The sequence below is a fragment of the Erythrolamprus reginae genome, chromosome 10 (assembly GCF_031021105.1).
Source record: "Erythrolamprus reginae isolate rEryReg1 chromosome 10, rEryReg1.hap1, whole genome shotgun sequence".
NCBI lineage: Eukaryota > Metazoa > Chordata > Lepidosauria > Squamata > Dipsadidae > Erythrolamprus > Erythrolamprus reginae.
Genome location: NC_091959.1, coordinates 35,427,821 through 35,441,054, shown reverse-complemented (window position 1 = coordinate 35,441,054; position 13,234 = coordinate 35,427,821). Strand labels below are relative to the sequence as shown.

The window sequence follows — 13,234 nt, the reverse complement described above, 5'->3', positions numbered from 1 at the left end:
TGGGGATCCAGATTGTTGGAGGCAAGAGGCTGACTGTAGACCAGAGGTCTTCAAACTTGACAACTTTAAGACTTGTGGACTTCAATTCTGGGAGTTGAAGTCCACAAGTCTTAAAGTTGTCAAGGTTGGGGACCCCTGCTGTAGAGAGGGCTGGGAAGCAGTATCTAAGTCTAATCACTATTGCTATCCCCTCCACTTGGTCTTGTGGTGCTTTTGTCCTTCAGCAGCAGTTCCCTGATCCAGGTCTTCCCCAAAAAGCTGGACCAGGGCGATGTGGTGGACAATATTGCCTCTGTTCAAGAGTGCAGTCAGCCGGTACCTCATGATCTCCAGGAAAGAAAACCAAGAGGTTGCAGTCCCTAGGGCAGTGATGGTGCCCACATCCATAATTCAATGCCTGGGGAGAGCAAAAACAGTTTCTCCCGCCTCCGGACACCCTCTGGAAGCCAGAGATGACTTTTTCCCCATTTCGGGTGGGCCTACCGTAGTAGGCTCATATTTCACCCTCTCCAAGCTTCCTGGAGCCAGGGGAGGGTAAACATTTCCTCCCTCCGGAGGCTCTGGAAGCCAAAAAACCCCTCCCAGAGTCTCTGTACAAGGCAAAAATTAGCTGGCTGCCGCACACATGTACATTAGAGCTGAGGAAGGGCACGGCTCACGTGCCAGCAGATATGGCTCCGCATGCCACCTGTGGCACCCATGTCATAGGTTCGCCATCACTGCCCTAGTGCAGAGGTCTTCAAACTTGGCAACTTTAAGACTTGTGGACTCAGCTCCCAAAAATCTCCAGCCATCATAGCTGGCTGGAGATTTCTGGGAGTTATTATTATTATTATTATTATTATTATTATTATTATTATTTATTAGATTTGTATGCCGCTCCTCTCCGAAGACTCGGAGCGGCTCACAAAATCCAATGTTTAAAAACAATTTAAAACCCCTTAATATAAAAAACAGTCATACATCTCAGACAAAAACCATACATAAAGTGGAAACAGCCTAGGGGAATCAATTTCCCCATTCCTGACGGCAGAGGTGGATTTTAGGAGTTTGCGAAAGGCAAGGAGGGTGGGAGCAATCCTAATCTCCGGGGGAGTTGATTCCAGAGGGTCGGGGCCGCCACAGAGAAGGTTCCTCCCCTGACCCCCACCAGACAACATTGTTTCATCAACGGGACCCGGAGAAGGCCAACTCTGTGGGACCCAACCGGTCGCTGGGATTCATGCGGCAGAAGACGGTCCCGGAGATATTCTGGCCCGATGCCATGTAGGGCTTTATAGGTCATAACCAACACTTAATTGTGACCGGAAGTTGAAGTCCACAAGTCTTAAAATTGCTAAGTTTGAGGATCCCTGCCCTAGGGTCACGCGAGCATTTCCCTCCAAACAAAAAAGTTTGCCAATAAAAAATCAATAAAAAATCAAAACTTCTGGCTGAGCAGTTTTGATTGCCCAGCGAGAGACCGGAGGGGGGGGGGGCATCTCTCGCTGGGCAATCAAAACTGCTCAGCCAGCAGCCTCGGCCCTTCAGAGCCCTGCCAGCCTCTTACCTGTGCAAAGGGATTGTAGGAAGGTCTAAGAGAACTTCCAGTTATTTTCCACAGGGGGTCCTCAGGAGACAGGGTGGGTGGCATGCAAGGGAGGAAGGTGTGATGCTGCAAACCCCAGGTACCTCCATAGGAAAAGAAGGCCTTACTTTTCACAGGGATCCCCCAATGGGATTTTCATTATATTTCTCATTCTTGCGATTGGTGATGACCTTTGAGAAGAGCTTCGGTCTTTATATTATTCTCTTTCTGCAAGCTTATACAATGGCTCTGTTGGTTTGAAATTAGCTTTACGTCTATTTACCCGTGTGATGCGATTGTATTGCTTTTATCCTACTCATTTATTCCCGATACCTTTATATCATTATTAAGATTACTATGACTTTGTTGTTTTCCATGTATATAGAGAACTTCTGCACCGGAGGCAAATTCCTTGTGTTTCTAATCACATTTAGCTAAATAAAATCTATTCTATTCTATTCAGATTCAGATTCTATTATCTACTATCTCCTATTCTATTCTATTCCTATTCTATTCTATTCCTATTCTATTCTATTCCTATTCTCTGGAGAAGCGGCATACAAATCTAATACATTATCATCATCATCATTATTATTATTATTATTATTATTATTATTATTATTGTGATTCTATTATCTACTCTACTATCTCCTATTCTATTCTATTCTATTCTATTCCACTCCATTCCATTACATTCTATTCTATTTTATTCTATTCTATTCCAATTCAGATTCTATTATCTGCTCTACTATCTCCTATTCTATTCCTATTCTATTCTATTTCTATTCTCCGGAGAGGGGCGGCATGCAAAGCTAATAAATAATAATAATAATAATAATAATAATAATTATTATTATTATTATTCTATTATCTACTCTATCTCCTATTCTATTCTATTCTATTCTAGGGTTTGTTTTTGCCACAGCTGCAGTTGTGTGTGATCATTGCTAGCTTTTTATGTTTTAAATTTTTTGTGAAATATTAGCTGTCCAGAGTTATGAATTTGAGATGGGCAGCTTCATAAATCAAATAAATCTTATTGATCTAGATGGATTTGTGGTTGATAGCTTTTATATCTCCATACAAAGTCTCTGAGTTGAATTTGGAGCAGGTATTCTAGAAATTCCAATTCCTACTCCCCCTCCCAGCTACAGGGTGAATCATAGAGATGGGAGAAATTAAAATACTGTTGCTATATTTTCTTATGTAGAAACAATTTTTTAAAAATGAGAAAACATCTACTGGTAATGGCAGAAGAACACTTAAAAGTGAATTTAAAAGTTTTAAGTTAAATTGTAAATAATCATTAATTATTGTTAGTTCCCACGTAAAGTGGGAGCCGGGGTGGCACAGCAGGTAGAGTGCTGTACTGCAGGTCACTGAAGCTGACTGTAGATCTGAAGGTCAGTGGTTCAAATCTCATCACCAGCTCAAGGTTGACTCAGCCTTCCATCCTTCCGAGGTGGGTAAAGTGAGGACCCGGATTGTGGGGGCAATAGGCTGAAGGTCAGCGGTTCAAATCTCATCACCGGCTCAAGGTTGACTCAGCCTTCCATCCTTCCGAGGTGGGTAAAGTGAGGACCCGGATTGTGGGGGCAATAGGCTGGCTCTGTTCAAAAGTGCTATTGCTAACATGTTGTAAGCCACCCTGAGTCTAAGGAGAAGGGCGGCATAAAAATCGAATGAATGAATGAATAAATAAATAAATGCAAGCAAGCCATATAAACCAATTGTTATGTTATAATTCCTGATAGGGATTTATCTGGCCTTGGAAAAGTTCTTTTGTCTTTATTGTGAAAAGAATGTAAGGAGAACTGGGAGTTGGGGAGGGAACGAGGCAGAGTGGTTGAAGTTTTATCCCTTTTTCATATCAATTCTAATTTCATTTTTTTTTCCTTTTAGCAATGTGCATTTAGTATGCAACTGGACTTTATGACACCTGCATTTTGCTAAGTGTCTTGTCATTCAGTCCACTTTGGGACTTGATTCCCTTTTCAACTTCTGATATTCTTAAAATTCAAGAATGGTGCACCGGCAGTATTCCTGATGTCCACACAGAGAGACCTGGGCTTATGACCACCATGGGGAACAGAATTTCCACTGCTAAGCAAACTAGTAGTTAAGTGAGCTATGGCTGATTTTGTGGCCTTAATCATTGCAGTTATAAAGTGGTTAAACAAATCTCACTTTGCTTATCAGAAGCTGGCTGGGAAGGCTCTAAATCAGGGGTCCCCAAACTTTTTACACAGGGGGCCAGTTCACTGTCCCTCAGACTGTTGGAGGGCTGGACTATTAAAAAAACCTATGAACAAATCCCTATGCACACTGCACATACCTTGTTTTAAAGTAAAAAACAAAATGGGAATGTACTATTTAAAGGGAGGGAAGAAGTCTGAAATTCATATATGTTTATGTTTTGTTTTTAATTTTCTTTTGTTAACATCTGATTGTAGGTTTTCTTGGCTTATAGAAAAATGTATAAAGAAAGAAGGAAGCACTTTGGCATAATGGTTAATAAATTAGAAATATAATTGGTGTACTTTGTGAACATTAAGGAGGGAATTTAATTAAAAGAAAATGAATGTAACTGGATGACAAAATTAGAAAAAAAAACTTTTGCAACTTTTTTAATGATTGATATTAGTTACTAACAAAATACCACTATTTATAGAAAATTAGATGGAACACTGTGTTGTGTCACTCACCCATGGGCCGGATAAATGGCCTCAGTGGGCCGCATGCGGCCCGGGGCTGTAGTTTGGGGACCGCTGCTCTAAATGGTGACCACATGACCCTGGGATGCTGCAGCTCTAGCAAATACATGCCCAGCACCCCAATTTTGATCACAGAACTGTGGGGATGCTGTGACAGTCAAAGGTGTGAGGACCCGCCATAAGCCACTTTTTTCTCTGCCATAGTTAGCTTTGAACATGAGTTAGGCAAATGGCTGTAACTTGAGGATTACCTATATGTGCCTGCTGGGAAGGCCTGCTTTAGCTCTCGGCCTAAATTAAGAAATCCTCTTGTACTTTTATAATGCTTAGTATTTGTTTTTAATTCTGCCTTTAAATGGCCTCTTTCTATTCTTCCTTCCAGTCGAAAGTCACATATAAATGGAATAAATAAATAAATGCAAGTCTTCCTTTTAGGTTTTCTAGATAACTTGAAAAAGCTGCTTCTCGACGAAGATAAAACCGTGCGGCAAAAAACTACAGAGGTCCTGTACATAATGGCAACACACAGCATTGGCAGGTAGGTATTTTGGGGGGAAAAGGCAGTTTGAAGAGAAGGGGGAAAATGAAGTTATTGTTCATTACGTTTTCCAGATTCTGGAAAGATGAATCTGTGGTGCTCCAAATTTTAGGACAAATTTTCTAGAACACGGAGTCATCCCAGCACTGGCACAGCTTTTGGATGATCCTGTTGATATCTGTCGGTGGAACATGCATTATGCGCTGAAACTACTCTCAGAAACACCTACAGGTCAGGTTAATTATTATACAAAAGTGTCACAATCTTTGATCTCTTGAAAGCTTTGGGCCTTTCAAATTGTATTTTATATGTGTGCAAAATGTGTGTGATGGCCCCAAATATTTTCATTAGTGCCGTGTCTGCACTGCAGCACAGATACTGTCAGAAGAACTGTGTACAGTTCTGGTCACCGCACCTTAAGAAGGATAGAATGGAACTGGAAAAGGTGCAAAAAAGGGCAACAATTAGGATCAAGGAAATGGAGCCCCTCCCTTATGAAACCAGGTTGCAACGTCTTGGTCTCTTCAGCCTTGAAAGACGGCGTTTAAGGGGTAACTTGATCGAACTGTATAAAATCATGCATGGGATAAAAAAAGTGGATAGAGAAAAATTCTTTATCACACAATATGAGGACGAGGGGGGACTCCCTAAAGCTCATAGGTAAGAAAGCGAGGACAAATCAAGGGAAATATTTCTTCACCTGGAGGGTTGTTGGTTGATGGAATTCACTTCCAGAAGAGTGGGATTGGATTTCAATAAAGTTTATATATATAAAAAAAAGAATGATCAAGGAAATGGAGCCCCTCCTTTATGAAACCAGGTTGCAACGCCTTGGTCTCTTCAGCCTTGAAAGACGGTGTTTAAGAGGTGACTTGATCGAAGTGTATAAAATCACGCATGGGATAGAAAAGGTGGATAGAGAAAAATTCTCTATCACACAATACTAGGACCAGGGGGCACTTCCTCAAGCTCATAGGTAAGAAAGCGAGGACAAATAAAGGGAAATATTTCTTCACCCAGAGGGTCCTTGGTTTATGGAATTCATTTCCAGAAGAAGTTGTGACAGCTGTCAGCCTTGATAGCTTCAAGGCAGGATTAGTGTATCATGGGTGGTTATTGAAACGGATGTCCATGTGCCACCTCTATGTTGGTCGAGGCAGGCAGGATTCCCTTGGGTCCCATTTGTTGAGGGTCAAGGGAAATGGAGGGTCGTGCCTTCTCTTTCTGCTCAAGATCCCCCATGGACAATTGGGGGGCCACTGTGCGACCCAGAATGCGGGACTCGATGGGCTTTGGCCTGATTCAGCAGGGCTCTTCTTACGTTCTTATGTTCTTATGAATAATTTGGGGTTCCAACTCGACCCAGGATTGTGTAAGAATTTTAAAAAATGACATTGAGACAGATGGGAGGACAGGAGAATCATTTATTCCCAGAAGCAAAACTCTGGGGGCAGCTGCAGAGGAAATGGGGTGCAGAGGGGTTGCTTCATAGGGCAGCTGGTCCTGGGTGAGGAAGGGTGATGCCCGAGGGGTGTGGGTGTGTACATGTCAAGTGCGATGCTTATTCCTGTGAACATGCTGTTCCACTGGGAGAGTTTTAATTAACTGTGTTTGCAGACCTTCTCTGATACATGGATTAGGTCTGGGTAACCTATTTGGGAATTTAAAGACATTTGAGTAAAATATTTTCTTCTGTTTGCTATTTTTACTCTTTTAGCTTAGCTTTAGCTTGATTGTCAATTATCTAGCAGAGCCACTGATTCTCAGTCCATTGTGGATTTATTTATTTATTTATTTTGTCCAATACACAATGAGGGTTTTAGTGTGTGTGTGTGTGTGTGTGTATATATATATATATATATATATATATATATACACACACACACACACACACACACACACACACATACATATACACAGTGTGTGTGTGTGTGTGTGTGTGTGTGTGTATATATATACAGTGGAACCCCGACATAAGAGCTGCTCTACTTAAGAGCAACTCGAGATAAGAGCTGGGAGGGGAGAGATATTTTTGTTCTACTTACAAGCCCAAATTCGAGATACAAGCGCCAAGGAGCTGTCTCCTGAAGCCAAACGCTAACTTCCGCGTTCGGCTTCAGGAGACAGCTGCGAAGCGGCGCGCATGTTTTAAAAGGTTGCAGCCGGCCTGGGGGGCTCGGGGGGGTGCTTGCAGCTTTCTTTCTTGCTCTTTTTCTTTCTCTCTTTTACCTTCCCTTCCTCTATTTCTTCTTTTCTTTCTCCTTCCCACCTTCTTCCCTCCCTCCCTCCCTTCACTCATTCCTCTCTTACTCTCCCCTTTCATAAGTTTCCTTGCTTCCTTCCTCTGTTCCTGTCCCTTCCCTCTTTCCTTCCTTCCTTCCCACCCTCCGTCCATTCATTCACCCATTCCTCTCTTGATCGCTTAAAGCCGGTCCCTGGTGCAAAAAGGGTTGGGGACCTCTGTCCTACAGGATTGGGTGGCAGAGAAGTTGAACATATGTAAATTTAAAAGTTTAAGAAAGTTTACAAGTTAAGTGAAAGAAACTTCATTATTCATTTATATGTACATGTACATTTCTTCATTAAAAACATGTCTTTCTGCATAATTTAGACTAACTTTGTGAGTTTTTTGAGGGCTGGAACAAATTAAAATTATTTACATTAATTCCTATGGGGAAAAGTCGTTAATTAAAAAATACTTCGCTGTTTTTTTCCTATACCACGGTTTTTCCCACTCGATGACGTCATATGTCATCGCCAAACTAATAATTTTTGCAAATAAATAACAAAACAAATAATTATTGTTAATAAATAATTATGTTTATAAATACCAGGATCACTAAGTGTCTTATTCAACGGTGAGTACCAGTAATAATGTTGAGTGAATTCTTGTTAAGGGAATGGGAAATGGTAATTTAGGGGTTTAAAGTGTTAAGGGACGGCTTGTGATACTGTCCATAGCCAAAAATGGTGTATTTACTTCCGCATCTCTACTTCGCGGAAATTCGACTTTCGCGGGCGGTCTCGGAACGTATCCCCCATGGAAATCGAGGGAACACTGTATATATACCCATACATACACATACACACACACACACATAGTAAAATACATGATGAATGTTATAGAAGAGATACTCATAGTAAAATATATCTAAGAAATAATAGAAAAGAAGATATAGTAATAGAACATATCAATGAAAGAATAGAAGAAGAAATATAGGAATAGAAGAAAGGTATAGGAGATATAGGAGAGCAATAGGACAGGGCATGGAAGGTACTCTAGTGCCCTTGTACTCGCCCCTTATTGATCTCTTAGGAATCTGGACAGATCAACCGTGGATAATCTAAGGGTAAAGTGTTGGGGGTTTGGGGCTGACACTACAGAGTCCGGTAATGAGTTCCACGCTTCGACAACTCGGTTACTGAAGTCATATTTTTTACAGTCAAGTTTGGAGCGGTAAATATTAAGTTTAAATCTGTTGTGTGCTCTTGTTGTTGTGGTTGAAGCTGAAGTAGTCGCCAGCAGGCAGGACGTTGCAGCATATGATCTTGTGGGCAATACTTAGATCTTCTTTAAGACGTCTTAGTTCTAGGCTTTCTAGGCCCAGGATTGAAAGTCTAGTCACGTAGGATATTCTATTTCGAGTGGAGGAGTGAAGGGCTCTCCAGGTGAAGTATCTTTGGACATTTTCAAGGGTGTTAATGTCTGAGATGCGATATGGGTTCTAAACGGATGAGTTGTATTCGAGGATGGGTCTGGCAAAAGTTTTGTAAGCTCTGGTAAGTAGTGTGAGATTGACAGAGCAGAAGCTACGTAGGATTAGGTTTGCAACTCTTGAAGCTCTTGAAGATTCTGTTAATGTTTAAGGGAAGATGGAGATAGTATAAGGAATAAAATATATTTTGATGTGAAACTTCCGGCAAACCCTTGCTGAATCTGCCTCCACTGAAGCTTGTGGCCTGACTTCCCTGCTCGAGGTGTTTGGAGCTAATTAAATGCTGGCCGTGCTCCAGTGTTGACGATGGGCAACGATGCAGCCAAGGAAGGGAAGCTGCAGAGTGGATAGCAAGTCAGAAGGAATCACAACAACTCGGTCCCTGCTGCAAATGTGGTCTTGTCAGGCAGCCTGCGTAGGTCCGTGTTCCGTCTGGGGGCACAAATCACAGTAGTGCTTAATGTGGTTTCTTCGGTTTTGCTAGTGTGTGGTGTGAATCAGCTCCTTTGGGTTTATCCTGCGGTTGAACAAAACTGGTGGTTAGCTTGAGGCATGAAGGTAATCACTAAGCATGGAAACCATTTAGAAGCAATTGGGTGCTGCTTAAAATATTTGCATGTCTGGCCAGGCTAGGAGAGGAAAGGCTGGGATGGAGATTTTTCCTGGGCCTTGGACCCAGGCAAGCCGTTCAGATTGGAAGGCACGCTTTTCAACTCCCGCTAACTCCCGTTGAGCATGAGAGCTAAACAATTTTCAGGCTGAACGCTGGAATTGGTGAATGAGTCAGATTTTCCCTTAGTGGTTCTACCGCAGCCTTTTCCAGCCCAGCATCTCCTGATGTGTTGAAATTGCAACTCTTCGCCCGATTGGACAGGTTGGCTGAGAGTTGCCATTTCGGCGCACCTGGAGAGCAGCCAAGTTAGTGTCCTGTGACTGCTAGTGATTGTTACCATCAAGTAGTACCTTATTCTTCATTTCAACTTCTTTTCTGGTACACAGCAGCTTTCCCCTGGCTTAACTCCCCTATTTGTTCATTTCTGCAGCAAGGTATACAATAGCCATCTTAAGTTTTGTTTGTTTGCAATTTAATGGGATTAGGAAAGAATCCATTGTCTTTGGTTGGATTCAAACAACATGGTTGAATAAGTTAAAATAAGGTTGGGGATTCAATAGCTCACTCAGTTGTGGGAACTTTGTCTCAGCAAGCTGTTTGAATCAGGCCATCATACTATGCTACCATATGGCTTTGTTTGGATACAACATGTTATATACCCACTGTGCAGCTGCATGATAAAACTTTAGCTGAACGAGAGGGTACCAATGATCTTTGTAGCATCTCTCTCTCTCTCTCTCTCTCTCTCTCTCTCTCTCTCTCTCTCTCTCTCTCTCTCTCTCTCTCCTTTCCTCCCTCCCTCCCCCTCTCTCTGTGTCTTATGTTCACTTAGTGACTATTTTATTTAACAAACTGGTTCTTGGAATAGAGCTTGATCACAAAACAAAGAGTAGGTGTACAAGGAATTGAGCTGATATTTTGGGGAACCCAGCCAATAAATGCAATTTGTAATCACCCGTGACTAAGGCAAGGAATATAGGTTTCTAGGGAGAAATGTTGGACAAGGATATGTTGCTGATGTGTGTACTTGTTTGTTCATATTTTTAAAATGTGTATTTGTGGGGGGGAAAGGCTGTTTCATTGATATCAGTTGGTTTCCAGTATGAAGATGCAAAGCACAGATGGCTATAACTGCTAAAGGTTTAACTTGACCTGGTGCTGATCCTGATGTCACTAGGATGAGGACACCTGTGCTCAGGTGGATAGGACAGCGACACTTCTGTGAGCAGAGTGCAGTTGAAGCTGTCATGTCTGGCTCCTCAAAAGCTCAACAAATCAGCCTCTGAGATTTAGATTTAGATTAGATTTAATTGGATTTGTATGCCGCCCCTCTCCGGGGACTCGGGGCGGCTCACAGCATATACAGAAAATAGAAAAACAACAATAAGCAATCCAATTAATAATACATTGAAAACAATTACAGTGGTACCTCGGTTCTCAAACGCCTCGGTTTTCATACATTTCGGATTTCAAACAAAATTTTCTGTAAAAATTTGCTTCGGTATCCAAACAAAAATTCAGATACTGAACAGAAAATTTTGTATACTATCCGAAATGTAAGATCTGAGGGGACGAGGTCAGAGGGAATGGGAGTCGGAATCCCGACACACCCCTCCTGGCCGCCCTCTTAACAGCCTCCCAGTCTGTACCTTGTAACTGCTCCAAGCTGCAGGAAGGGTAGGGCTGGCTGCAATACCGGCAGCTTCGGGGGGCTCCTTTCCTCAGCGGTTCAGTTCGGTACCTCCAGGCAGATGCACCAACTTTTTCCTTCCCGGCGGTGGCGGCTCCGGCGGCTTCCCTACGAGGAGGAGCAGCGTCAGGAACGTCATGTGATGAAGGTAAGCCGCCGGAGCTGTCGCTGCCGGGAAGGAAAAAGTTGGTGCAGCTGCCTGGAGGTACCGAACTGAACCGCTGAGGAAAGGAGCCCCCCAAAACTGCCGGTATTGCAGCCAGCCCTACCCTTCCTGCAGCTTGGAGCAGTCACAAGGTAGAGACTGGGAGGCTGTTAAGAGGGCGGCCAGGAGGGGCGTGTCGGGATTCCGACTCCCATTCCCTCTCACCCTCTCCCCTCAGATCCTTATCCCATAGGAAATAGAGGAAATACTGTAGATTTAATTGGTTCCCAGCAAGTCAATGGGCTGTGAACCAATTAAATCCATTTCCATTATTTCCTATGGGATAAATTAATTCGGTTCTCAACCAAATCGGTTCTCAACCACACTTCTGGAACGGATTGTGGTCGAGAACCGAGGTACCACTGTATTTAAAAAATTCTAATTTAAAAAATCTATCATAACCATTCATTGACAATCATACTAAAAAACATTCATTGGTCAGGGGAAAGATCTAAAAACCCTAGGCCTGGCGGCAAAGATGAGTTTTTAAACCCTTTTGGAAGGCAAGGAGGGTAGGAGCAGTGCAAATCTCCGGGGGGAGCTGATTCCAGAGGGCTGGGGCCCCCACAGAGAAGGCTCTTCCCCTAGGTCCCGCCAGCCGGCATTGTTTGGTCGAAGGGACCCTAAGGAGACCAACTCTGTGGGACCTCATCGGACGCTGGGATTCATGCGGCAGAAGGCAGTCTCGGAGGAAGTCTGGTCCTATGCCATGTAGGGCTTTATAGGTCATTACCAACACTTTGAATTGTGTCCGGAAACAGATCAGCAGCCAGTGAGTCCTTTCCTTTCCCGAGGCTCCAGTTCTCAGCACTCAGCAATTAAGGATGCTGATCAAACCATTGTGTGTTTTTGTGGGGTAAATTTTGGACTGTGATAAAAGCTATTCTTTACCATTCTGCAAGTGAAATTTTGTCTGTACTAATGATTTTTGTATGGGCTTACATATGAAGCACTTCATTTGTCTAAGGCTACTTCTTGGGGTTAAAAATATCCCCCCAAATGAGGCTTTGTCATCCGTGCTCCATAGTGTTCACTCACCTTTTCCATTTCAGTTAACTGAACATTTGGTCTTCTTACTTGTTCTTCCTTCTTGTCTCTTTCATTTTCCTCTATTTTTTATTTATATTCATATATTTTTTGCATTGATATACAGTGGTACCTCTACTTAAGAACTTAATTCATTCCATGGCCAGGTTCTTAAGTAGAAACGTTCTTAAACAGAAGCAATTTTCCCCATAGCAATCAATGTAAAAGCAAATAATGTATGCAAACCCATTAGGAAAAAAATAAAAGCTTGGAATTTGGGTGGGAGGAGGAGGAAGAAGAAGAGGAGGAGGACAGCTGTTGCCAAAGGAAGATGGTGAGGTGAGGGGAATCAAAAAAATCCAAAATTTTAAGGCTTAAAAAAAAGTGGGGGACTCTGAGACAGCAAGGAGGAGCACGTCGGGATTAAAGGGGGAATGGCAGGAAACTGGCCAGGCCTTCGTGCCACTCTTAAATTTCCTGGGAAATTTTTCCGGGCCCGGGTTCTTAAGTAGAAAATGGTTCTTAAGTAGAGGCAAAAAATCTTGAACACCCGGTTCTTATCTAGAAAAGTTCTTAAGTAGAGGCGTTCTTAAGTAGAGGTACCACTGTGCTATTAATATTATAAACATATCCACTTGGGCCATTTAAGAAATGCATTTAATCTATCCCCAAGGGTAATTGTCTCTTGACTGTATCACAGGCACCACTAAATTAGCCCTTCCCCAAGAGCTCCTGCCAGGCCACAGGGACAGGTGAGCTCCCATGGAATCTACCTGCTCTATCTCTTACCTGCTCTGGGTGTTTCTTGTATACCATTTTAACTCACTTTACATATTATAAAGTGATTCCAATTTATTCCTTGTAGTTTGTCCCATCGTCCCATCAGTTGTCGCAAATCAGTTTCATTAACTGGATTCATCCTTTTATCCATAATCTCGAATTGAATGTGATCCACCATGTACCGGTACTAATTTTGCATTGTCCATTTGGTCACATCCTTCCAACCCAAGACTATGACCGCCTGAGCGCTTTCTATCGCCGCTTGTTTTATTTCTCTAAATTCTCCCATCACATTACTTTTAACTAATAGTGTTCCCTCGATTTTCGCGGGGGATGCGTTCCAAGACCGCCCACGAAAGTCGAATTTCGAGATGCGGAAGTAAAT

At 42.6% G+C, this 13,234-nt stretch overlaps 1 protein-coding gene across 1 annotated transcript in view; it reads left to right on the top strand.

Annotated features, from left to right (window-relative positions):
* The window catches only part of RSPH14 (radial spoke head 14 homolog), a 104,670-nt gene that overhangs the window by 2,208 nt on the left and 89,228 nt on the right, over nt 1–13,234 (top strand). The window contains exons 2-3 of the mRNA XM_070762472.1: nt 4,717–4,819; nt 4,932–5,050. Of these exons, the coding sequence (XP_070618573.1) occupies nt 4,717–4,819; nt 4,932–5,050 (222 nt within the window). The remainder of the gene's footprint in view (nt 1–4,716; nt 4,820–4,931; nt 5,051–13,234) is intronic.